The 24,378-nt window shown below is 37.9% G+C and overlaps 1 protein-coding gene across 1 annotated transcript in view; it reads left to right on the top strand.

The window, feature by feature from the left end:
- The window catches only part of frem2b (FRAS1 related extracellular matrix 2b), a 46,290-nt gene that overhangs the window by 6,065 nt on the left and 15,847 nt on the right, over positions 1-24,378 (top strand). The window contains exons 2-6 of the mRNA XM_075473075.1: positions 235-324; positions 14,793-14,939; positions 18,223-18,453; positions 20,103-20,228; positions 20,776-21,027. Of these exons, the coding sequence (XP_075329190.1) occupies positions 235-324; positions 14,793-14,939; positions 18,223-18,453; positions 20,103-20,228; positions 20,776-21,027 (846 nt within the window). The remainder of the gene's footprint in view (positions 1-234; positions 325-14,792; positions 14,940-18,222; positions 18,454-20,102; positions 20,229-20,775; positions 21,028-24,378) is intronic.

Raw genomic sequence — 24,378 nt, 5'->3', positions numbered from 1 at the left:
CCTTTTTATCAAGCAGTTTTGTCTCCTAAAATCCCCAAACACTATCAGGGTGTGTATTTCAACATGCAGCCTTAGTCTGCGTCATAAAGCAGGCTTTACGAGCGATCTCTGACAAAAGTCTGACTAGAACAACTTGAACTATTTTCCTGGTTGTCATGATTTACCCAAATAATTAATGAAAATGTTTTTTTGGTAGGATATTGATGTTATTTACGCAGTTGCTTTCTTTTTCAGCTGAGATTGATGATATGAGCATATGCTATGTTCTGAGGGAGTTTGACAATGCCACAAGTGACATCTTTTATTTCACTATTGAGGATAATGGTAAGTTTTTTTTTATTCAAACATCTACTCTTGAAGTTGTACAGTGTTATCAGTGTGACTGTGTTATCAGTGTGAAGGTTTAAATGAGTCCTGGTTTTACTGACTTATGTGGTTAAGGGATTGAAATTCATTACAATGTCTCAACTTGTACTTTGAGAATTTCAGATTTCTCAAATGTGAGAGGCTTGCAGACATATCACCATGTTCCTAATTAAGCAGAGTTAGTATGCAAAAGGTGTGTGCAAAGATGGGAGAGATTTCCAGAAGAGTAATTTCACACTGTATCGTATTTCAGCATACATAAGAAAGTCGGCATGTAAATGAGGGAAAGATGTAGTGTTTATTCCGTAGATAGCATTTGTCTCTTAGGTGCTCTGTAGGTTTCTATCCAACGAGTAGCTCAGAGAAAAAGATTTGAGTATCAAAGTTTTCTGCTTATTAAAATTTCATGTTTGTCGTTCTGGAAATTACTCTGTGGACAGGCCTGCCATATAGGTCCAACCCATAATCACTCGTTATTTTTTAAGCTAGAAATGATTGATTTAGCAAATAACCAATTAGTAGAGCAATTAGAGAAGACCTTCCCTCCAAGATAGATTTTTAATCAAGCACAAGCCCAATGAAAGGTTTGAGGCAATCATGTCGGTGTTGCCGATTAGTGGAAACAGTGTGCTTTACAGTGTGTCCTTTCTAGTATCCTTCAGCTGTTATGAGTGAATACAAAGAACCACTCTAACAGGGGCCCTCTTTTCCCACAAGTACCTCAGTGGCCCCTGTACCAATTTTGTCATTTGTCATTTCACAGGACAAATCTGTTACTATAGTTAAAAATGGTGCCAACAGGTGGATATGAAGCTGGCCCTCAGTTACACTTCTTTGCCTGAGAAGTGTCAGTGTTAAGTGCATGCAGAACTCTTTTGTTGCTGAGTGAGTTTCCATCAGACCATCTATTATCACCTCACTTGGGGTATTTGTCATGGATCTCTGTGTTTCTCTCGCTCTTTGTCATTCTCTTGATGACATACTTGTATCCCACACTGGTGGTTTGTCTTTGAGAGCTGGCAATTAGATTTACTTTCTTAGCTCTCACTACAATCTTTTTTAATACTTTTAGACTTTATAAGAGGATTCCAAATAACATGTGTCTTATTCTATCCTCAATCACAGTTATGTGCTTACTGTCAGACACTGCACACATCTCTAAAATGTCATCCTTTGACATGGGAATTGTGTTTTATAGCTGTGCCTAAATGGCTTACCAGATGGATAAAAAGTTGGATGACCCGTCAACGAGGACTCGTCACATACTGCACCGCAGCTTGTGAGGCAGACAGTGGACATTTTTTTTAATGAGATTTAAGCTGTGCTTGTGGCTGCCCTGAATCCCCAGACTCTGCAGCTCTTTGAAAAGCCATGTTGTGGAGGAGCTCAATTGTATACACTGGCACATAGCTGTGCTGTATCATGTTAAGCAGTGGAAAACATTCTCCTCCTCAAGTACATTAGGAGATATTTGACAATTGTCCTTTGAAATGCTTTTTGGGTAAAAAGTTACTTGTCATGATCCAGCTGTTTGCTGGTATCCCATTTTTTTGTGCCAACAGCTGTGATGAAATGAGAGTTTTAAGGGCATGTACAGTATGACTTTGCTGCTGACTTGGGCACCATTTCTGGTGGTCATTGTTTTTATTGTAAATCTGTTTTATGCAAATAATTTCAGTGGAATGTAGGGACTTTATTGTCTGTTTTTACTGATGAGTTCACTGTTGTGGGGTTAGAATGCCCCACAACTTTGTCGTATTATCAGTCAGTCCAATATAGAAGTGATTATTAAGCAGCTCTTATTCCAGGGCAAGCCACAAATTGACTCTTGCGATGCTTTGTAATAATTTAAAAAAAAAAGGATTTTAAGTCCCTTTAGAATTAGTTTTGCACAGATATTATGACTCATTTTACCAAAAGTACTTGAAGACATCAACATTGGCTTTTCATTGCAAATATCTACAAAGCAACGAATTTTGCATCCCAAACTCATACTTGCAATTTTTGATGAGTAATTAGAGCATGACTAAAGCTCACTACTTTTAACCTTACTGGGACACAACATTTGAATTATATTAAATCTACTCAAAACTTGTGTTGTTTATTTATTCTTATAATCTAGAAGTTTATCATAAAGGCCATTTGTGTCGTTTTTTTCTCCTTTACCCAGTTTTGATTTCAGAAACTGACACTGTGTGCTTTTAAAGCTGCTACATGCTATAAGGTCCTTATTGCAAAAAGGAGATGACAGGACTTACTCTCCCAGAGCTGCTTTTATGTCTCAATAATTGTTAAGCTTGTCAAAGCCTTGAATGAAGAATCATGGACTGAAAGTTCAAATATTAATTTGTGGGAGTCAGTTCACTGTTTTTGAGCAACATGACACGTTGAAAACAAAGTCACAATAAGAGGTGTGGGCCAGAAACCTGTTTTGTTTAGAACAAGTGTGAAATGGTATCTGGAATTGTATTTTTATTTTTTTGTGTTTGTGCTAGGTATATTCTTGTTATTCTAAATCAGTTCATTTTTGTGTTTGGTGGACTCCGGTCCTCCCCTTGTCTCCTGGGGATTCAAGTGCATTCAGGTGAGCTTACCTGAGCACACACAAGCTCTGGCATTCCCAGGTAGTTGTTTATAGACCCGAATCCCTGTCTGCCTCCAGCCAATCAGTCAGCATTACAGATGTCCTTAATGACAGATGCAACTGCTCTGGTCTTTGTTTTTCATTCCAGGCACTTACTTCCACCTTACTTTCTTCTTTTACTGAGGTACAAAGAGGTTGAAAAAGATCATTCATAGTAAAATTTTCAAATATATGCTATGCCTGAAGGTGAAACAAAAGGTCTCCCTTGTGTTTCCCCATTTGTCCTAAAACATTTGTTCAATTTAAGAACCATGCACTACACAAGTCCATAATTCTGATTTCTAGTGAACGGCTCTGCACAATACTAAATAGAGCAAATTCCTGACTGGAGCATTTTTTCTTTCACAAAAGCACCTGAAATAGAGAGGAATTTGTTTCCTCTTCAGTGCACTTCTGCAGAGCGCACCTTGAGAAGTAAGGTTTGTTTGTTATTTCTGCTTCATGTAACAAGATAAGTTCAGGTCATCATGAGTACTTTGAGCTAATAAATCCTCCGAACCATTTTGGCCAGCAGTAACATCTGATATGTGTGTTGTCAACATCTTGCATGTTTTCGGTGTGTAATCACTTGTGACACTGAGTGCATACTCTTTCTCCCTTGTCTCCCCTCCTGTTTAATTCCAGGTTTGGAGGGATTATCTTACTCCCCATAGCGTGCTAGGGTATAACAAAAGTAAAGTAGAACATGCACTCACATGCAGTTGCAAGGTTAGAGTATACTATAATATCCCCATCACAACTCAGGTGATGACTCTGCAGGGTTTTTTTCTCTGTATGTTTCTATCCTGTTATTAATAAAACTGTCCGCCCTATACTTTACTTGGGGGGGTATAACATACTCTGCCCTTGGTACATATGTGGAATGAATCCCATGCAAAAAATATGCTGTAAACTTCCGAAAATTACATAGCTTCTCCAGTTGTTTAGTTTAAAGGGGATCTTAAGGCGTTAGGGTTTCTTCACAGTCCACCTGTGCTGTAGCCAATAAAATATTTGGTACAGTCATTTTCTTGTTATTGATAAAAAAAAATGTGTGATAAAACATCTGGGATTTAATTACAAAGCTTTTCCTGGGAAACGGTTGCTTCCTTGTAGAACTGAATGGCAGAGAATTTACTCTAATCATTTTAATTGGGGAGTGATTTGTGTCTTTTCCCGGTCCTTATGGGAGAAGACTCAACTCATTTTGATGTTTGCTAAAGACCTGATTAGCTGTGGTCTGAATGGCAGGATAAGCTTGATATGCGTTATAATTTTTCTCACCAGTTTCCAGTGCAGCTATATTTGTAATTTTTTTTAATGCAACTTATCGAGTAACAGAGGTTAGTTTAGGGAAAGTACATCCGTAAAGTGTTGCAGCAACTAGTCAAACAGGTGAAGAAGCTGCACTTATGGTAGAGGGGATCAAACATTGATGGTGATCTAATAGATATGAATGGTGATTGGCTAATTCTGCAAGACAAGTAAGTCAAAACATGACAGGTTTGATAGTTGTATTTTGAATTTGACATTATATAGCAATTGAAGACTTTTCTGTCTTTTACTTGGGTTGACTCTGCCCTCACATTCCCTTTACACAGAAAAACAGGGTAACCCTTCTTGATGATTATTTTCCTTCTCTCTTAACATGCTGCCAAAAGTAGCACATGAAACTGAGGTTAACAAAGCAAAGGCAAATTCCCGAAAGTATAGGAACCCCAGGCCCAGGCTTGTCCTGTGGATGATAATATGTGTCGTCATAACTACCTCAGGACATTAGTCTAGCAGGACTAGGATTGTTCCAGGGAAAGCTTCCTGGCTGAAGTTTTTGACGTCTGATTCATGAACAGTCCCATATATTTCAGTTCTAGAAAACCTGATTGATACATGTACAAAATACATATAGCAGTAGAAAAAAAAGATTTGCTTTGTCAGAAAACACTATTATTGATCTTTTACATGTCAGTAAGATATGAATTAAAATCTCGTCTCTTTTTAGCGTGTACTGTTTTTAATATATCCTGTCATTTGAAAAGAGTCGGTACTTCAGGTTGGTGCTGGTACATCTCTTGTTTCACAGAAGCAGAGCTTTTGTTCAGATTTGCTAAATCATTCTAGATAATGTGGTTTTGGCCCCTGAATCCCTGCAGTGGGCCAGAGCGGCTCCTCTCAGCCCTGCTGCATGATAAGCCTCTGACAGCTGGGCTAAGTCTGTGGAGTCCCAACTCTGCCTAGATGAGTCTGGGTTTAGCAGTTGGAGTCCAATTCAGGATAAACCTCCTTTGTATGCACTTTTTATACGCATTCACTGCTGCACATTCAAAGGATCCACCGTTCTATCCATTACAGCCTGAATCCATAATTAGAGATGATGCTGGCACGACTAAAATTTTCTATCAAGATGCCGGGCACCAACTGCATTTAATTGCAAATTGTTCCGTCTTTGATTTTAAGCTGTTGTCTCTTTTGATTATGGTGAAATGAAGTTGATCAGGAAAAACACCAGCTCCTTTTATTTTCCTGTCGACAGCATTTCAATATGCCAAGAAAACGTATTGGTATGGTGAACTGAAAATGCTGCACAGACTGATGCAAAATCTCTTGAGAAGGTTTTAATTTTTCAGACACAGTTGAAGTGTGTCCTTAGAGTGACAGCGTTCTCGTGTCATAAAAGGCACAGATTACCCTTTGGAGATTCTGTTTATGGATGAAGCTCACACTCTCTACCACCTGCTTTCCATAAATGTGGTCTGATGGGCAGGATATGCTGAGAAATGGGAGGGAGAAGCAGTCTGAGGAGATGAAAGATAGAAGTGCTCTGTTGCTCCCAGTATGGGTGGGGGCAAGACTTCAAGCTGCTTCCTGTCGCCTGTAGTGATGGCATGATGTGCTGATGTGCAGTTCACTCTCTAAACACCGGCTGCGTTGACAAGTTGTGAGCGCTGAAATGTAGTAGGGGAGCCGTCCATGATTGCAACCTGATCTACATATGAACAGAGTTCATTTGGATATTTGCTATAGACTTGATTAGCTGTAAACAAAATGTGTGGTGCATGCTCAAATGTGAAGTATGTATCTCACATATTTTCATTTAAAAATAAATCACTGCCTCAATCTGTGTGGTTATTTAAGCCAGCGCACTAGTTCTCTTTATCGCTGCAAAGTCAACTTTAAACAAGAGGCTAGAAACAGATGGTATTCAATTGCAGTCTTTAAGAGGAGTATCATTGTGTGGCTTGTTATTCAAGTGAAAAACATTCATCCTTTTGTTAAAATTTAGATATAGTTCTGTGATCACTCACATGTGTCTTTTCTCTTTTTAGCAATCTGTTTGCACCCTACATTTTTTACAAAAACAATTTCATTCTGCACTTCACTATTGCTTTTATTTTACTAGCATATTTCTATTCATCATTAATTTGATTTCTCTTTGGGGTAAATAAAGTTTTTTTTTTATTTAATTTGTTTAATTTCATTTCATATTCTATATTACTCCAAACATTGTTCTTAATGGACACATACATTTATTTTTACACTGATTTCTTTCCCCTGTCTTTTCTTTAGTTTCTTTCTGACTTATAAAATAGAAACATTTAAAAATAACTGAACACTTGTTCATTAACACTTGGATAACATCAAAATGTGGAGAGCTCAGGTGAACCCTTCCCCCATTAAGAATACAGAGAAATGTCTTGGTGACTGACACTAACTAGACCATGAATAAGCTTATCTTAGTTTTCCAGCACATGGATTTGGAGTGAAGAGTTACACATTAGCAAGCAAATAGGACGATGGAACGAAAGAGAGGCCAGAGGGGGTTAGCTGGCAGATACCATGGTCACATTTCCCTCCTTAAGTCCCAAAGAAATTGGCTAAGGCAGTGCAGTTACCTTTTAATTGCTCTGTCTTTCTTTAAAAGGTTATCTCTGGTCAGTGAAGGAGCAGATTTTTAAGGAGAAGAATTTTTGTGACTTTGGGGTATTGTGAAACCTTCAGCCAACAGAGTCAATTTAATTTTCAAACTTTAAACCTAAAAAAAGTTAATTGTATTCCAACCGGCATTCTTTGCATAAGATGTATATGCCAGCAGAAATGCAATGTCTGTATGCCTCTAATACATTTCCCTGACATTTGATGCTAATAGTTTTCTGTCCCGGAGAAATAAAGCTCATCACATCAAGCTACTCAATGATTAACTTGGATGCCAACTATTGTGCTTACTTAGAGGCTGAAACAGCGGTGCATTAATTCAAATATTTATATCATAAATAGGAGGTGTACTACCCATATGATCTATTACAGTGGTGCTTTTAGCCACCATTTTAACCAGTTACAGAATATATCCCAATAGCAGAATAAGTAACTCTATTCCCAATAAACCCCTCTTAAAGGCTGATTTTACAATGATTTTGATGGAAAGAAAAGTGTCACCACATTAAATTTTGTGAACATGCTTAGAATTAGTCTTCTTTTAAGGTGCCAGTACATATTTTTGGCTTGTTTCACTGCATAGACTAATCTTCAGTGCAATAGTACAAGCAGAAGACAATGCCAACACTAAGTCCTTGGACATTTTCTTCCCTCTTTTCATGAATGCAGAATAGCATTCTTATCTTTAACATGCAGGTTTGCACAGTAGTACTTGATGTCTCCTTTTCAGCAGTTGTAAACAAAGGACCAGGAGTCATCTAACACTTTTTAGGAATTACCTTTTCATCCTCTCAGGGTGCGTTTTCCTTTCAGGCATAAGGCTTTATACATGTGAGGATTTGCATGCAACAACTGTGAAATTCAGCTGAAACATGTTGCTATAAATGACACCAGTGAAGACCAGCACTTAGGACAGACTCAACAAATTCACAGCTTTATTAGTATGGAGCTCATGAGTCTGTGGGACTGGGATGGGGTTTTATATTCTATGGCCTCACACTGCTGCTTTCAGCAAACAGTCCACCATTATTCAGTCTGACAAGAGAGCAAACACTATGCATTCAGGAGTCAAGAAAAAAGCATGTCTCCTCCCTTTGTCAAGCTCTGTCCTCCTAAATTCTTATTTTGCTTTGTTTTCTCTCACATTTTCACACCCTTGTATATACCTGTTATTTTACTGCCTCCGTTCAGTGACTATCACACAATGAATATGCTAAATTTCTCAGAGTGAGACATATTTTTTTCATCTCCTCAGTCAGGCAGGATGTGTCTTAAGAATGTTTTTCTTCTAAACTGAACAAAAAAAAAAGTGTCATTTTTCTTTACACTGATATTTTTTCCCCTTCATGCACTGTTTTCAGTGGCTTTCAGTTGATTTTTCAAAGCTGCTTCAGCAGCATATGCGTCAGGGTGTTCATACAATACATAATTGACTGGTAATGAGTGAGAAACTCAAGATTTTAAATCCACAGCGACCTTTATGTGAATGCTGAAAAAGCCCTGTGGCTGCTAATTCAGCCTTTTGTTGTTACTCCCCTTGTTATTGAGAGTTCAGGCTTTTGCTCTCTAAACCATGTGGCTGACTGTTAATTAAGACACTCGAGGCTGCGTACTCTTTGACTGACAGGAATGTTATTCAAGGGCAATCAAGGAATACTTTGTCTGAACTCACCTACAAAATCAAAATAAGCAAAGCCCTCAATTACTGCTTTTATACATATTTTTGAATCTCACACAGAGATACAGGAGAATTTTATTCTGCATCTTTTCAGTAATGTAGTGCAGTGGTCATACATTATACACAGAATGTTTTTGATTGTGAGATGATAATTTGAGTTTCAATTTGAGTTTATCAAAATGATTAACTTGTCATGCAGACTGTTTTCCAGCCCTATAGATGTAGCCATGATCAGTAACAGGTCTTGTACTCTTAGCAGGACACCCCGTGTCCTTGTTGGGAGAAAAGTGAACCAAAACAGAAACAGATTATCCGACTCACATGCCAGGAGGCTGATAGTTAGCTTTACTTTGATTTTACTATAATTTGAAAACAGTCTCTGTAAACTTATATATTCAACCAAGTCTAATATGATTATATTTCAATACCCAGAATGTCAGCATTGGCTTATGTGAAGTCATTAATTAGACAAGTACTATCTTTAATACATCGCCAAAAGTCATCATCTTGTTTGATATTTGCCCTGTCAGTGTACACTTGATTTATATTTTCTAACAAACTTAATTTTAACATTTCTCAATAACTCTAAGAAATCTAACATCCTCAACCAAACTGCTCTCTTGTGGGGTTGCAGTTGGGGGTTGCTTCAGACGACAAATTATGTCATTTGTGGCAGTGTGTGAGGATACTGGACCGTGAAGCAAGCTCCCAGGACAAGAGTGACCTTTTCCTATAATCACATTGTACAGTATTTCCTCTGCCACATTTTTCTTTAAAGCCACAAATAAAGGAGCCCCATCTGAAATAAGAGCTCTCTGAATTCCTCGTTGCCTTTCCACACATGTGCTGGGCTCCTGTTACTTGTTTTCTGTTACTTTTTTTGACCCTTGAAGAAAGGCACAGTGTGGTTCCCACAACAACCTTGTGCTGCAGTTTGGAATCAAAGAATGAAAGTATGCACTTGACAAAGGTTGTTGTTTTGCTTAAAAAGTATATTTCTGTCAGTCAGCCAGTTGTGAACAACATTTTAGTTATGTGTTAAGTGTTTTATTGTGGCAGGCCCTTTGTGGATGTAGCATTTTATAATAGTTTCTCTCTGTGTTCATCTTACCATGATTATCATGTAGACATGGAATTGTCTCTAAGCAGTAGGAGCAATAATTTGTCACTCTTTTATAAAAATCTTTTTTCCACAAAAAAGTGACTACAAAAAAATATGATTTAGTTATTTGCCTAAAAAACACCTACAATTTGTATTTCAATTAAATGTGCTCTGATATCAGGGAATATGAAAACAGTATGAAATATAAATCAATAAACAGCGATTGGTAATTTTATTTCCAATCAGCTGCTACACAACTTTAACAATTGGATATGGTCATTTAAAATTGAAGTCATTCTGGTTATTGCATTCCAAATTTAAAAGGAGCACTGAGAGTTTAATCACCTCTATATGTGGTTCAGATGTTAATCTCAAAGAACTCTCCCCACTGAGAGCAAAGCATTGCCTGTCTTAAGCCTTGCATGGCTCTCTGACCCAGCACTTTTGTTCATAAGCACCTCTGGCCCTCCTTTAAGGCTCCACAAATGTCGCCTCTGAGTGACCACTGTGCTGGAATGGACACAGAGGCAATAGCAGCTAGAATGAATCCTTAGGAGAGGCCAGATTTATGGCAGAGCAGTTCCTTGAGACGGTAGAAAAAGGTTTAGGGCCTGTGAAATCATAACTGTTCTAAATCTTTCAAGCCATGGCCAACTAGTTACTGCAGATACAGGGCTTAGGGTGATTAGACCATATCGTGCTCTCTCTTTGCTCTGCCATGTGCTTTTTCTCCCTTCAACAGGGTTATTATATCCCTTTTCCCTTAATTGGAGAGGTGAAAAGTATGCCGGTATGGTCTGGTACACTGTTGAGCTAAAAGACAGGTCATTTTATAGACACTGTATATACACGTTGTGATAAAATGTTTATTTTTCCATCCCAGTAATGAATATTTTCATTATGTATCTGGAACAGAAACACATTTGGACTTTTTATATGTTAACACAGTTAAAAGGTCCATAAAAATGTATAAAACTCAAAGCAATACTGCTTCTGTAACAGAATGAAACTGAAAGAGATTAAAAAGGAAGGCACTCCATGTTGCAATGTACATCGCACAGTACATTATTTGGCATCAAACAAAATAACTTGCATGAGTTACACTGTAGTTGGGGAGAAATCTCAGTGTTGCTGAAATCAGTTCAAGTTATAACAGAAATCGTCAACCGGGATCATGAATATTTGGAAAATTAAGTCAAAGCTTCGTGACAGCCTGACCAGCTGTTGCATGCTCTGAATCCAAATGTTGATCTGTGAGAGGAAATTAAAGTAAAATCATGTTTCACTCAAGTTTATAAAAACTGCACTGGTACAGTATTGTAATTAAACACATATGAGTATAATACTGACTTTTTGATGAGCTTAAATTTGTGGAAATATTGTATTTTATGCTGCTTCTAGAATGTTTTATACAACCACTGTGCTGCTGACAACAGTAATTGTTGTAGTGGGAGACTTGAGTCATATAACTCACTTGATGTGCTGTCCAGTCCTTCATGAATGGCAGATATTATGTGTGCATCTTGGCTCTCTTCATACCTTCCGTTAGATACATTAACGCAAAAGTGACCAATGTCTGAATGACCGAATGCCATTGCTTTAACAGATGGATACAGCCACTGATGTTATGTCTTTCACATTTTAAAAGGGCTTTGGTAAAATATTCTATATTCTAAGGCAACAACATACAAATACATTTTGGGAATCAATTTGGAGAACATGATAATTAAGTCTTTTTAGGTGTCCTGTGTCTGTTAACTATTTTTTGCACAGCTTCAAACTCGTTTATTAAACTCGTTTAATGTGGTGCTGGCTCTGTTGGCAAAGAGCCGCCTGTCTGTCTGCCTGGCTGAATTAACAGATGAGGGTCCATGGGGCACCACAGCTCTGCGATGCTTGACGGTAACCAAATAAGGCCTGACTGCAACATGTATGCAGGAGGGAGACAGGGGCACTAAGCTGGCACAGGCCAGGCTCTTGCATTCTTTCGCCTCTCTCAAAAGGCTTCTGTCCCTCGTTACACATCCACCGTGTGAGTGGACAGAACTTGTGCAGCCTTGTTAAGTCTGAAGTAAGGTTTTGTGACATGATTCATGTAAATGTAATTAGAAATGTAAAGGCTGGCATTTTGGCGTCAGATTTAGAAGGAGTTTTATTATGGATGCTTAGTATAAACCAGACAGACAAGGCAGACGAGCAGTCAGCAGTTCAATGAATAATGTAGGCTGCACAGGAAATTTTAAGATATATACAAATCCAGTCTGACAGTAGTTCAGGACCATCTACTGAACAGCACCAATGCAAAAACCTAAACATAAGAGTTACCAATACTGTTCACTAAATTCTGTAGGGAGCCTAGTTAAAGATTAACTCTGATGTTTTCCTTTGGGCCTCTTTCAAGTGGACCAATTCCAACCCCTTCTTATCTTAATTAGAAAGAAATTTAGAGGAGTGAAGTGGTCCTTTGGAAACAAGCACCTCCACTCCCCGGTTCCCTGAAGGTCGTATTACTGCAGCTTTACCAGGACTTTAAGGCTCCATAAACTAACATGTTTGCTCATGTCATTCTCGGTTTGTATGCACAATACGAAAAACTGTGAAGGTAAATTATTTCTCTTATGTTTCAAAGTGTATTTATGAGATGTATCCCCCTATAAATTTGCTTGATGTAACAGATGAATAATTTATAGATCCCTTTTATGTTTGCAAATACTATGGAGGGCAAACAGGTGTTTAATGGGATTCATCTTAACAAGGAAAGTGCCTTTGAGACCTTATTTGGTGTACATATGAGTTCTCCGGTGTCATGTGAATAAATATGACGTCACCAACGAGTTAGATGGACTACCAAGACCTTTTTTTTTTTCTTTTCCTCATTGGAGGACAGGCTCCACAGCTCAGAGATCACACATGCGGTGTTTACCACTGGCATGAGTGCCACACTGCTGGCTTTAATCCAAACAGTGCAGTGAGGTCCTGCCACAGAAAGGTCACCTGTCTTCTGAAGAATAATGTGGAACACACAGGAAGCAAAAACCCTAATCTGTGGTAGACTCAAGGATGCATGACTGGTAAAGTATTTCACTGGACTTCTGTTACCAGTTAAGATAATAGAATAGACGTTGCTTTACATGTGCTGCTTCCAACACATCGTGTTGTGCAAAAACAGAAATATTTTCCCAATAAAGAGTTTTCTTTGCATGAACTAGTTTTACAATTTATAGTTTCCTTTTTTTCATATTGGTAGCTTATGAAAAATTGAACAGAGATCCCATTTGTCTGAAGTTAAGGCTTAACAAATTCCCTCTTTACATGTCACACATCCGATGATGTAATTTTTCATCGTTTATTTATAACGCCGAAAGACACACTGACGTGATGTCAGGACAGACGGATAAGAAAAGCACTAGTGGTGAGTGTCAAGATATTCTATTTGAAAAGCTATTTCAAAAGATTGTTTAGCCTTTCTCAACAGTGAGGCCAAACTATCTCATAGCATGAGCAAGGAAGGAAACAAATCTTTGAGAGTCATAATAAGATCAGGTACTCATTGACGTGTTGTGTCAAACCATAATGAGACTTTAATGAAATACACTACATATATTCAAAATACTTATTCATTTTGCAGGACAGAGAGAATTGTGAAGTGGCTCAAGCTTCGCAGTTTCTTCAGCTTGTGACTTAATTACAGCTTAGTGTCACTGAGTCTGTCTAAACTTTGCTCTATTCATTCAGGGTTTAAAGAACATCAGCATCTGTCATCTGTGTTCGTCACTTTCTGATTGAGTCCATTAGAGCGAATGAGCAAAACTGTAAAGGTACAATAGTCACAGCATTTTTCTCTTGTGTATTACTGCAATTTTAGTCTTTATATCTTTAAGTATTTTTTGTGGTGAAAATAAAGCAAAGTACCGTCATTAGTTATTAAAGATAGTTGAAGTAAATGATTCAAATTAGTTTTTATAAAGTGAAGAAAAGAACATTCTTTGTTTTTTTTCCATGTGCAGAATGCAGAGTATTCCCCTATTTTTTATTTAGTAGTGGCACCATAAAACATCAATGCTAACACAATTAAGGCCCAATTTCAACATTGTGTGGATTTATATACGTTATTACGGCAAAGGAAAAAGCACCCAACAGGTGCAGAGAAAGGTTCACTTGTGCACACACACAGTTAGACACACACGGTCATAAATGCACCCCCCCACAGATTATACAACACCCAGGGTGAATGTGTAAAGGTTTCACTCTGCTTAGAAAAGGAAGGAAATGAATGCAGTGAAGTAGTCGGCTGGAGGTGACAGATTTACTGACCATGACAACGAGGGTGGGGTGGACAAGTTGTCCCCAACATAAACAACAGCAACACTCTGAACCCTCAAAAGATTGGCCCTCCTGGCAGTTTTGCTTTCATTCTACCACTTTTGGAGCAGACAGGTGCTTTTTTGGATCAGCAGTCTGCATTTCACTTTGTTCATCTAATACATCAGCACCCAGCAGGCCTCACTGCAGTCTTGTGAATGCACTTTGACTTTTATTAACATGTGTGTTATTATTTAAACTGCTAACTATTGCAATACTATGGAATTGAGTAGTCTCTTTATGAGTCTCTGTGTCTGCATTCATATTTGTATGCCTGAATTTGTGTTTTTTTGTTTGTTTGATGCTTGTTTTTATGCCTTTGAGCCTTTATTGTCAAATGGTAGCAGTTTTGCCCTCTGGTGCTGCAGCTATAGCCTTTGAATGCAACTTCAAAAAGGCAAGTATAAAATAACCCAGTTCAGACAGGAAACAAATTCTGTTTATCTTAATTAGAATGAAGCAATTAGATTGCACAAACCCCTACTACTTTTGCAGAAGAGCTTTTCAAGCCTCATACCTCCTGCTGTGTGCTGGCTAGTACTTAGTATCAAGTCCTGAAGGTATCCAAGAAATTGCTTTAATAAGAGGTATTAAACATCTGTGCCAACCCAGAAACAAAATATGTTTTCATAATCAAGTCATGGGTTGGGCAGTTTAGCTTCTCTTCTGTGTTACTTTTGCTGTTTGATTAATTAATTTGAAGAATTTTTATTGATGATTTTTTTTTGTAGGTGGCAACAAACTTAGAAACCAACAGTTTAGATTGAACTGGGCGTGGATTTTTCTGGAAAAGGAACACTATGTCGTGGATGAGGAAGTCAAGTTCCTGGAGGTGGTACTGAAACGGCGCGGCTTCCTTGGGGAGACTTCGTTTATTAGTAAGTGGGCTTTTAATTAATTCAGTTTTATTCAAATAAAAGTATTGATCTTCACTTTTTTTTTCAGTTAGATCACTAAAATTCACTAGAACACACAAAACAAAGGAGATATTGTTTGGAGAGCCAACATATTGATAGACAACCACATCCTTTCATACACTTTGAGACAATAATAAGGCTGGCCTGGATATACAGTGGGATCATGCAGGTCATAACCTTTAACCTCTCCCCTCTGACCAGTGTTTATGTTCCAATGACACAACAGCACAGGAAAATCCCACAGAGACTATGTATGCACATGCATAAGGTCACCTGAAGTTAGTAGCCATATGGGCGCCACTCCAAATGTTAGTTGAGGCAATTTACTGACCAGAACTAAACTAATTATAACTCTTAATGCCTCTCAATGGCAGGAATACTTACTACTGGCACCAACTGCCTGTTTTAGTGCTGCCATTTATCCGTTCCATAGAGATGAATTTTGATTAAAATGACCGGATGTCAAAGGTCAAATCCCATAAAGGTTAATTTCCTTCACTGTCATCTGTATTCATATGTACTAGGGCTCCAGAGTAAATTAAATCTCTTGGATAATGTAAAAGAAATTTTACATTATCTAACCTTTAAAGCCTCACAAAGCACAATGTGTCTGCTCTGCCACAGCGATTCAATCAAATAAAATATTTAATCTGAGGGTAGATTGCCCTATACTGTACTGTAGGCATAAATCTTCAAAAGTAATTCACAGCAAAAATGAATAAATCCAAATCTGTGACAATAAAAGTATACCTAGATTTTGTTGTTTGTGCTGATGAGATGCAACAACAAAAGAAATAGAAGAATAGACTTAACTGAAACGCCTGTGAGGTTACCTCACACTGATCTCTCTGCAAGTTATTATTAAACAACAAATTCATGTAAAGTGTATGAGGAGAAAAGGCAAATAATCATCATTTGCTTTGATTTACTGGAGCAATGTTATGTTTTATTAATGGTTGCATAATCAATTAAACAAGTGCTTCTGTGAACTGTGTGTGCACTGTGTTCAGTGCTCATAGAGAACAAGCTTTCAGTATTTTAATGTTGTTGTGTGATTTAAAAATCCAAACTTTGGCTTTTTACTGAACACACTTTTTATAATTCCTGCACTGAGAGGTCAAATGATAACGGATTAGGGAAGAACAATGCAACTGATCATGATGGGAAGTTCACATTGTAAAAACATGTGCCATTTTGTCAAGGCAGAAAGTCAGTAGTTTTTTTTTTGTTGTCAAAACCAATACACAGAAAACAACATACAAAGAGAAATACAACATTTTCTCTTTAAGAATGTGTTCAAACCTTTTTTGTTTTTCATTATAGTTAGTGAGTATATGTTCATATCCTTGGGCAGCGATTATTTAATCACAAACCCTTCCGTTTTAATTCTCTAAGATAAATATTTGAACAAAACTATAATAAAAGTCATGCAGAAACCTGCTATTATATTGTATCAAACTGTATTAAAAATCAAAGAATTCCTCACAGTGGGTTTCAATTTTTCCTTTGATGTGTTGAGGATAGGAGGAAGGAGCAGAAATCCTATTTGATTAACTGGAATAAATAAACTCTCCACTGTAGAAATGGCACTCCGTGATGAGGAAGCACCTGATCCCTTGTGAGTACTTTGTCATGAAAACTGGGTATATCTGCTCTTGCCCAGCCCCCGCTTGAGTAAACTCTAATCAAAGGATACCCCCCCACCTCCCTTCTATCGCACTGGTGGGCTTTTGCTTCACTGGTCAATTTGCACACTGAAGATGGCACCAGTTTGAAGGTTACTGTGAGAGCACTTGCCATGAATCCTCAAAAAGACTATCAGGGTCATTCAATTCAGTCCTTGTTTACGAATTCAGGGACCAGTCATAGTTTTTCTCTCACAGCTGCTCTTTGAAGACTGCTGATCTTTCAAGCCCCATCATGTGTGTCTGTTTTATCTCATACGCGCAGAGGCATTTTCCCACTTGTCAGCACTTGCATTTTATCAAAGAATAGAATCAAAATTTAAAAAACTGTTTTCTTTAATCTACAGATTATTGAGGATCCAGTGTATTGTGATCCAGTGATATATTTCAGCATTTCTTCAGTTTCAATACAACAGTTTGTCAGTTTTAACGAAATCCAGTTTTGAGAATAGAGAGGTATATATACATATATTCACTGAGAAAATGTAATATGACAAACAAGATGACAAAAATGGCGCAACTACTTTGTGAAGACAAACAGTGTTAACTCAGCTAACTCAGGGGAGTTTTGCTCATACACATTTTACCACAGTTGCACTCTAACTTTCTCAAAATGCACCATAACATTGTCTTGACACTGAAACTTATTTGTTACAGCTACTTTTGCAGTGTTTAAATTCATACAACATTCCTGAGAAATAGGTGGAAATAAATCTAAGGTGATGTTTCCTCAGTGAGGAATTGTACTCGTGAGAAAAAACATCAGTTCCCCTAGTGTGTGTACGCATCATCAGAAGCAATCAATAAGAGGCTACCAGGCTAAGTCTACTGTGCAGATGACTGATAACACTGCTATGAATTCACTTTTGAGCATCCAGAAAGAAATAAACAATTAATTAATTATTCAGAAGAATTATGGTATTTTAATCCTTTTAACATACTGAGTTTCAACTGTCCTTAGACTGACTTTTTTCTACACAAATTGTTCCTTGTGACTGTATTTTTGACATTACAGACTTTTAATCTACTTACAAACCATGAGTTTACTGTCTTTTTATCTCTTGAATAGATTTTTCGTGCATCTTTTTAACTTGTCACATGTGCACCAATCTTTAGTCCATTTACTTCCCAAGCCCTGATGCATGTTCCGTGGCCAGTTTTGCACAGACAATGGAGAGACTGTGTGACATTTCACTGGCTTCAGTGCCCTCGCTCAACAGGAGGCCTGCCAGAGTAACAGCTAGGTTGGCTATGAGTTCCATCAAACAGCTTACATGCTGAAGGTCAAACAGTACATGTCAGCCTCGGACCTCTTCTGCCAAGACCAAGCTGACATGATAGATAATTGGGTTTTTTTCCAACATGGTTTTTTTGAGACACTGTGGATGGAAAGTGCACCATGTCCATATATTTTGGAGTAAATTTCCTAGTTTTACAGAGAAAGAACAGGTACAGATTAGAAATAGATGTTAAAGCTTGTGTGTTTTGGGATATTTTACTGGTTTGCAGATGTGACATTATAATTATATCATCATTTTTTCCCCCCCATTTTTCTTAAGGTATCGGCACAAAGGACGGTTCTGCAAAAAGGGACAAAGATTTCCGTGGGAAGTCTCAGAAACAGGTGCAGTTCAACCCAGGCCAGACCACAGCCACCTGGAAGGTCAGAATCCTGTCAGACAATGAATACGAGGTGTCAGAGACTTTCCAGATTTTTCTGTCTGAGCCAGTGATGGCAGCCCTTGAGTTTCCTGAGGTTGCTACTGTGGAGATCTTGGACCCCAACGATGGTGAGTAATGTAATGTTAATAAGTCCTGACTGAAAATTTAATGTATTGTATATTTTTGTTGTTTTATTTACCTTAGGTCTTCCAAGTGGTGCCACAGTGGAGTTTGACTATTTTTCAGATATTGATATCATTCATTCGGATTATCAATTTAATTCAGTTTTTTTTATTTAGCACAAATTTCCAACAAAAGCTATATCACTGCACTGAACCAACCTTGATTAGAAATGTTGCTAAATATTAAAAGAAAAGCAAAGAGTGGACATGAGAGTATTGCCTTTTCACAAATGTAGTGAAAAGTTCATAATGGATATCTGAAAGAGGCACTGCTAGAAAAGAGAAAAAGATGCTGCTGGAAACAGCTGGAGTGCAATAGAGCTGGGATAGCAAATACCAAATATGGGTCCCATGGGGCTTCACTTGGTAAAAGAGAGAATTTGCTGTAAATAATATATGCTAATTAACATGTTTAGCTAGAGCCTGTTTCTGAAAACACCAGTCCCTGAAGGGCAATCACAAAAACTGTCAGCTATCTTCTTGCAAGATATGAAATTTCATTTGTGTTGCCTCGTGCCTTGAGCAAATTGCTGTCCAACAGCCAAGTCTATTATCATAGCATTACGCTGTTTATGATTTCCAAAGTTTGAGCGTATATTGGCTCTCAAGGTCAAATAAACTCTGAAGACTTATGAAAATGTATGTTGTGGTTCTCTTTTCTGAGAGCAGAAAAAGAATAGCCTAAGGCTTGCCATCGTGAATTTGTGAAAAGAGGTTATTTCATACCAGACTGGCTAAATTAGATCAGACTGGAAGCTACTGAGAGTTAGAAACAAGATGTGGTAAATTGCCATGATATCCTATGCATTATTGGAACAGTGATTGGTGACTTACTAACACGCTTTTTGATGTGGCCAGCCATGCAAATTACAAAGGGAAATTTAAAAGTTCCACACTGAGCTTTGTGAATTTAATGGCTGAAATATTGTTAGCAATTTACCTTTTTAGTTGTCATTCAAAGCTGAAAGACAGAGACAAAGAGATGGAGAGTCTCCAATAAAACATCTGAAGAGAAGAAAGAAGTGGCTTAACATGTTTCTGCTTGCACACAAGTTGAAACACCTTTTTGTTCAAGCAGATTAATGCAGACAAGTAACAATGAACTTCTACAATGAAACCAAGTGTGTGAGATACAAATACAGTTGATCACTCTCTTATTTGCTAAACAGCTTTGTTTTTCACAGAGCATTTTTTTCAAATCCATCTGTATCAGCTACCAGGTCAAAAGAGTCACTTTGTCTGCGTCATGCTGTGTAAACCAATCATGGTTGCTAAATCTGCCTCAGATAGATAATGAGGAGATGGCTGATTCTGATAAATGATATAATGGAGCCACCAGGGACAGAACTGTACTGAGAGCTGTGATTGTTCCTACTACAGAAGCTTGCCAAATAAAGGTTTTTGATGCAGTGTCAGATATTATTTAATGTTCTAATGCTGTTCCTTTTTCTTTATCTACAAAGTTCAGTTCATGCAGTTTCAGATTCAGTTATCATATTAAATTTGAACCCCTAACACAAGAGATATCCTTGTGCCAGAATTCAGAAAAGATTTAATGTAACAATATTCAACTTTTGTTTTTTTTCCACATGCAGAATCAGTGGTATTTATACCCTCAGCTGTGTACAACATAGAGGAGGACATTGGTGAGCTGCTTATCCCTGTACTCAGGAGTGGAGATGTCAGTCAAGAGCTCATGGTCATATGCTACACGCAGCAAGGTAACACAATAACTTCATGTGTGTGTTGAAATCCAAGTGGTAATTTATTTCTACAGCTAGTTAGTGCTGCCAGGCATGTCTGATAGATCCCAATACTTATTACTATTCTTCCGTGAAATAAGATCTAGACAGAGGCTCAATCTGTATAACTTACATCAGAAAAGCAAGTGATGAAGGCTACCGTATTGATATATCTGGGGTGTTAATGACTTCTGGCTTAGTCTCGTCAGCTCAGTGTCTGAACGAGTTACATTATCACCTATCTAAGGTAAGTGTAGTTTTTCTCACATGCAGTAGTTATTCGATGCATGTGAAAAAACATTTCAGCTCTTGCCTTTCATCTCTGAATCCAATTGGAAAAAAATATGAAATTGCTTTTGTGAACAGAGAAATATTAAGGATTAGCACAGCTCCTTTTATCGATTGTAAATTGAGAGAGTGCTGTAAGTATTGACATCAAAGAAAATAAAGGAAATCCTACTTTATATTGGGATACAGTTCTGGTCACTGACTTTGTTTTCTGTGATTCTGTTTTTTGCCCACTCAGTTTCAGCCTCAGGCACCATCCCCACCACAGTGCTGTCGTACTCTGATTATATCTCCAGACCCGAAGACCACCACAGCATCCTGCGCTTCGACAAGGGAGAGACAGAGAAATCCTGCCGGGTTGTGATCATCGATGACTCCTTGTATGAAGATGAAGAAAGCTTCAATGTCACCCTCAGCATGCCCATGGGGGGCCGCCTAGGCTCACAGTTTCCGACAGCCAGAATCATAATCATTCCAGATATGGATGACGGTAAGAAGCTGTTACACTGATTGTAAGTATACGATGGAATGCAATCAGGCTAAGAAATTATAGGGCTTTGATTGTTTTTTTTCATATTTTAGCATTGTGCTTTTTTTTTTTAACTTCCAATTCTTATTCAAGTCTCCACAAAGGCTGAATTAGTCTCTCAGAGAAACTTTTACCAGATTTGAAAAGTACTTTTGCAGCAGTAAAACAAGTTGTTTTTAAAAAGTTTTATAAAGGATGTAAATCCATCCACAGAATAAGCAATGGGGCAGACAGACTTGAATATTTCGGTGTGAATGGGAGCTGTATATTTTTCCCTGTGTGCGACAAAAACAGCTTGGGTGTGCGGTCCTCCTTCCTGGAGGCAAAGAGTTTATCTCATATCTGCAGGCTCAGACTGGAGGGCCGATAGTCTCCCATATCTCCCTGACGCCTCTTTGTTCCCCAACACCTGACAGCCGCTCCTCACTTCTCTATCGCTCTGACAATCTCTGGAAGCACTGCTGCAAAGCAAAGACTCTGTGATTGTAGGCAGGAAAACTGTGGAGCTGAAAACTCGGCATGATTGTGAAACCATCTCGTTTTTTTCCTCATGAATTAAATAGCAATTATCAAACTAGATAATTGAAGAGATGATGCAACATTCTGATTGTTTGCTCTGAATGATCAGAAAACCATGACCCCTGGCAAATAAGTACTTTTGTATGTGTTTTGTTAGAGTAACCGCTCTAATTATTTAGACTCTGGATTTATCTTTTATGTTATAGTACTTTAGAAGTTAATCGAACTCTGAATATGCTGCAGAAAAGGTTTGAATGCTTTCTACACAATGTGGTCTCTACAATAGTCCTGCTGTTTGCACCTTTTCTCTTTGCATGAGAAATTCTGAAATGATTTAATTCAATGGGCTCTCCAGCATGTAAAAAAAAGGGAAAAATGGAAATTCATTAATATTTCCTACCAAAAAATCTATTAAAACGTCTGATAGTTTCTTATTATCTCTTTTTCTTTCATCTTGTCACCATAATTATTAAACTATCTTGTGAAAATTAGTCTTTGAGGCTTTAGAATCAGTTTTCAAGTCACAGTAAAGCATCAACCTATTTAACTGGTTATTTTTCCCTTCTGTTCCCATGAAACCCAAAGTAGACACTTCGAGTGTATTAATTTGACCTGCTTGAAGTAGCCTCAGGTGTAATCTGAGAGTGACCACAGGGCCTTTTGACCCCTACTGCTCCTAAGCAGCTTCCTCAACAGCTGCTGAGACTCACCTGTCAGTTCTCATGGCAATTAGCCTTCCACACAAAGAAGTACTCCTCTACTGCAGCTATGAAATTACAATGTCATGGTCTAATAATGTAAGTCACATGTCTTATCAACAACCATTTACATTGGAGACTATTTACTATTGTCCTTGTGACCGTCTGCCTCAGTCACATACTTTTGCTTTTCACTTGCGCTGGAAATCAGGGAACGTTTGAAAAGCAAAGTTGATAAGTCCATTTAAGGTTTACTTTGGAAGCGGTAATGGTTGAGGAAACTGATTTTCTAGTGGGGCACAGTTTCTTGATACTGGTACATAGTTTGTTTACGTTTCTGCATTTTCATGGAGCTATTGAATGAAAATTATATCTGCTCTATAGATATTTAAGCCTGTGTGTGTATAAATGCAGATGTTCAGAACATTCACTTGCCTGAGTAATTAATTTCTTTAGTTCAAAAGGTCAATTTATCACAAGTTTTAGTCTGAAATATTTTTATTCTATGGATTTAAAACTTCCTGGCATGTCTCATAACATGTACTCAAATCTGTCTGACAACCATCATTAACAGTCTACACTCGGGTATTCCTGCTTTATCTATGGTAGGGATTTCTTTGCCACTGGTTTGCCACTGGTTGTCACCGGTATGCATGAAAGCTGTCAGAGAAAGCTGGCACCTTCCTGTTAAAATCCCTAGAACTACTTTCTTTATGATTTGTCTCCATATCATAATGACACCTGTAACTGACATCTGTTCGGCTACCTGTACTCAGATATAAACACAAAAGACACGCATGCACTCACAATATATGTGAAGTTGGTAAAGCAAGACCTCCAGTGTAAATGTAGGATTTGGTGCTGGATATTGCTGCCGGCATGGGATGGTGTAAGAGTGGACTCTTGGTCTTCCTCACACAATCCAAAGGAATGCATGCCAAATTTGCGATAGTAATAAGCATTAATAGTTTGTCCCTGTGAAGGAGTGGCAACATCTCGGCTAGAGTCAGTTAGGATAGGCTGCAATCCCCACAACTCTGCAACAGGGTGAAGTGGATATTGAAACTGGAATAGGCCTAATGTTACCTTCATCCACTGTAGAGATGGAATGTGAAGAGCGAGGAGAAATAAGGTGATGTCAACCCTTCAAATCTCCTTGAAGGAGGTGATAATAAAAAAAACTTGAGCATCGATGCTGAAGTAAATAGCAAATAGCTCTGAGGTACGCGTAACATGATTGATCTCATGTCTAAAAGAGTAGAGAGGCAGCGGAATATTCATTCCCACTTTTAGTGCAGGTATCCTGGCTAAACTCAAGGTTGTAATACAGATTCTGTTTCTTAAGTACACATACAGAGCTTAAACAATGGGGCCATAACATCTTTCTGTGTCGTACCTCTTCTAGAATAGCTGTCAGCTGCTGTACTGTACATGAGTCTGTGCGTGGCCAAGCACCTGGCCCTGCTTGTGGAGGTCTATAAACTGCAACTCCCCAGGAAGGTTTTCTGCAGCTTTGTAGGGTTTTGGGCTGAAGCACTTCTTAAAAACACGACTTAGTAAAAAATGGATTTCAACAAAATGTCTTCTATCAAACCAAATAAACCTGAGTAACGTAATTAAATGTAATGCAGAAGAATTATGTATGAACTCCTTTCTTTGGCAACACACAGTCCTTGTAACCTGTCTGTGTATACTTGTGCAAAAAATAACGCAAGTGAAGCAAGTGTATTATTATTGTATTCTGCTTTTCTTTCATAAACTGAAGTGTACTGCTCTAATAACCATGAATGAGAGTACCATTTTACTAATTAGCACACTAATTCTACTAGAGAGGCGATGTGATCTGCTTTGCTTGGAATTAAAACCTTTAGATTGTTACAGGACACGGAAATTGATATAATGGATTTTAAAGGAGATTTACTAACTGATCTCCCACAGAAAGGGTTTCACACATATGTAGTGGAAAACTATTATTTTACATGGAAATGATTTGCAGTTTACTTTGATTTTATGTGAGTTATAGTGTATAAACCATGATGTACTCCACAGCAGCTAATCTTCTTTTAGGCTCTTCCAAATAAATCATCTGGAGGTA

Source organism: Odontesthes bonariensis, chromosome 9 (assembly GCF_027942865.1).
Source record: "Odontesthes bonariensis isolate fOdoBon6 chromosome 9, fOdoBon6.hap1, whole genome shotgun sequence".
NCBI lineage: Eukaryota > Metazoa > Chordata > Actinopteri > Atheriniformes > Atherinopsidae > Odontesthes > Odontesthes bonariensis.
The sequence above is the reverse complement of the archived record's forward strand: the minus strand, read 5'-3'. Positions and strand labels throughout refer to the sequence as shown.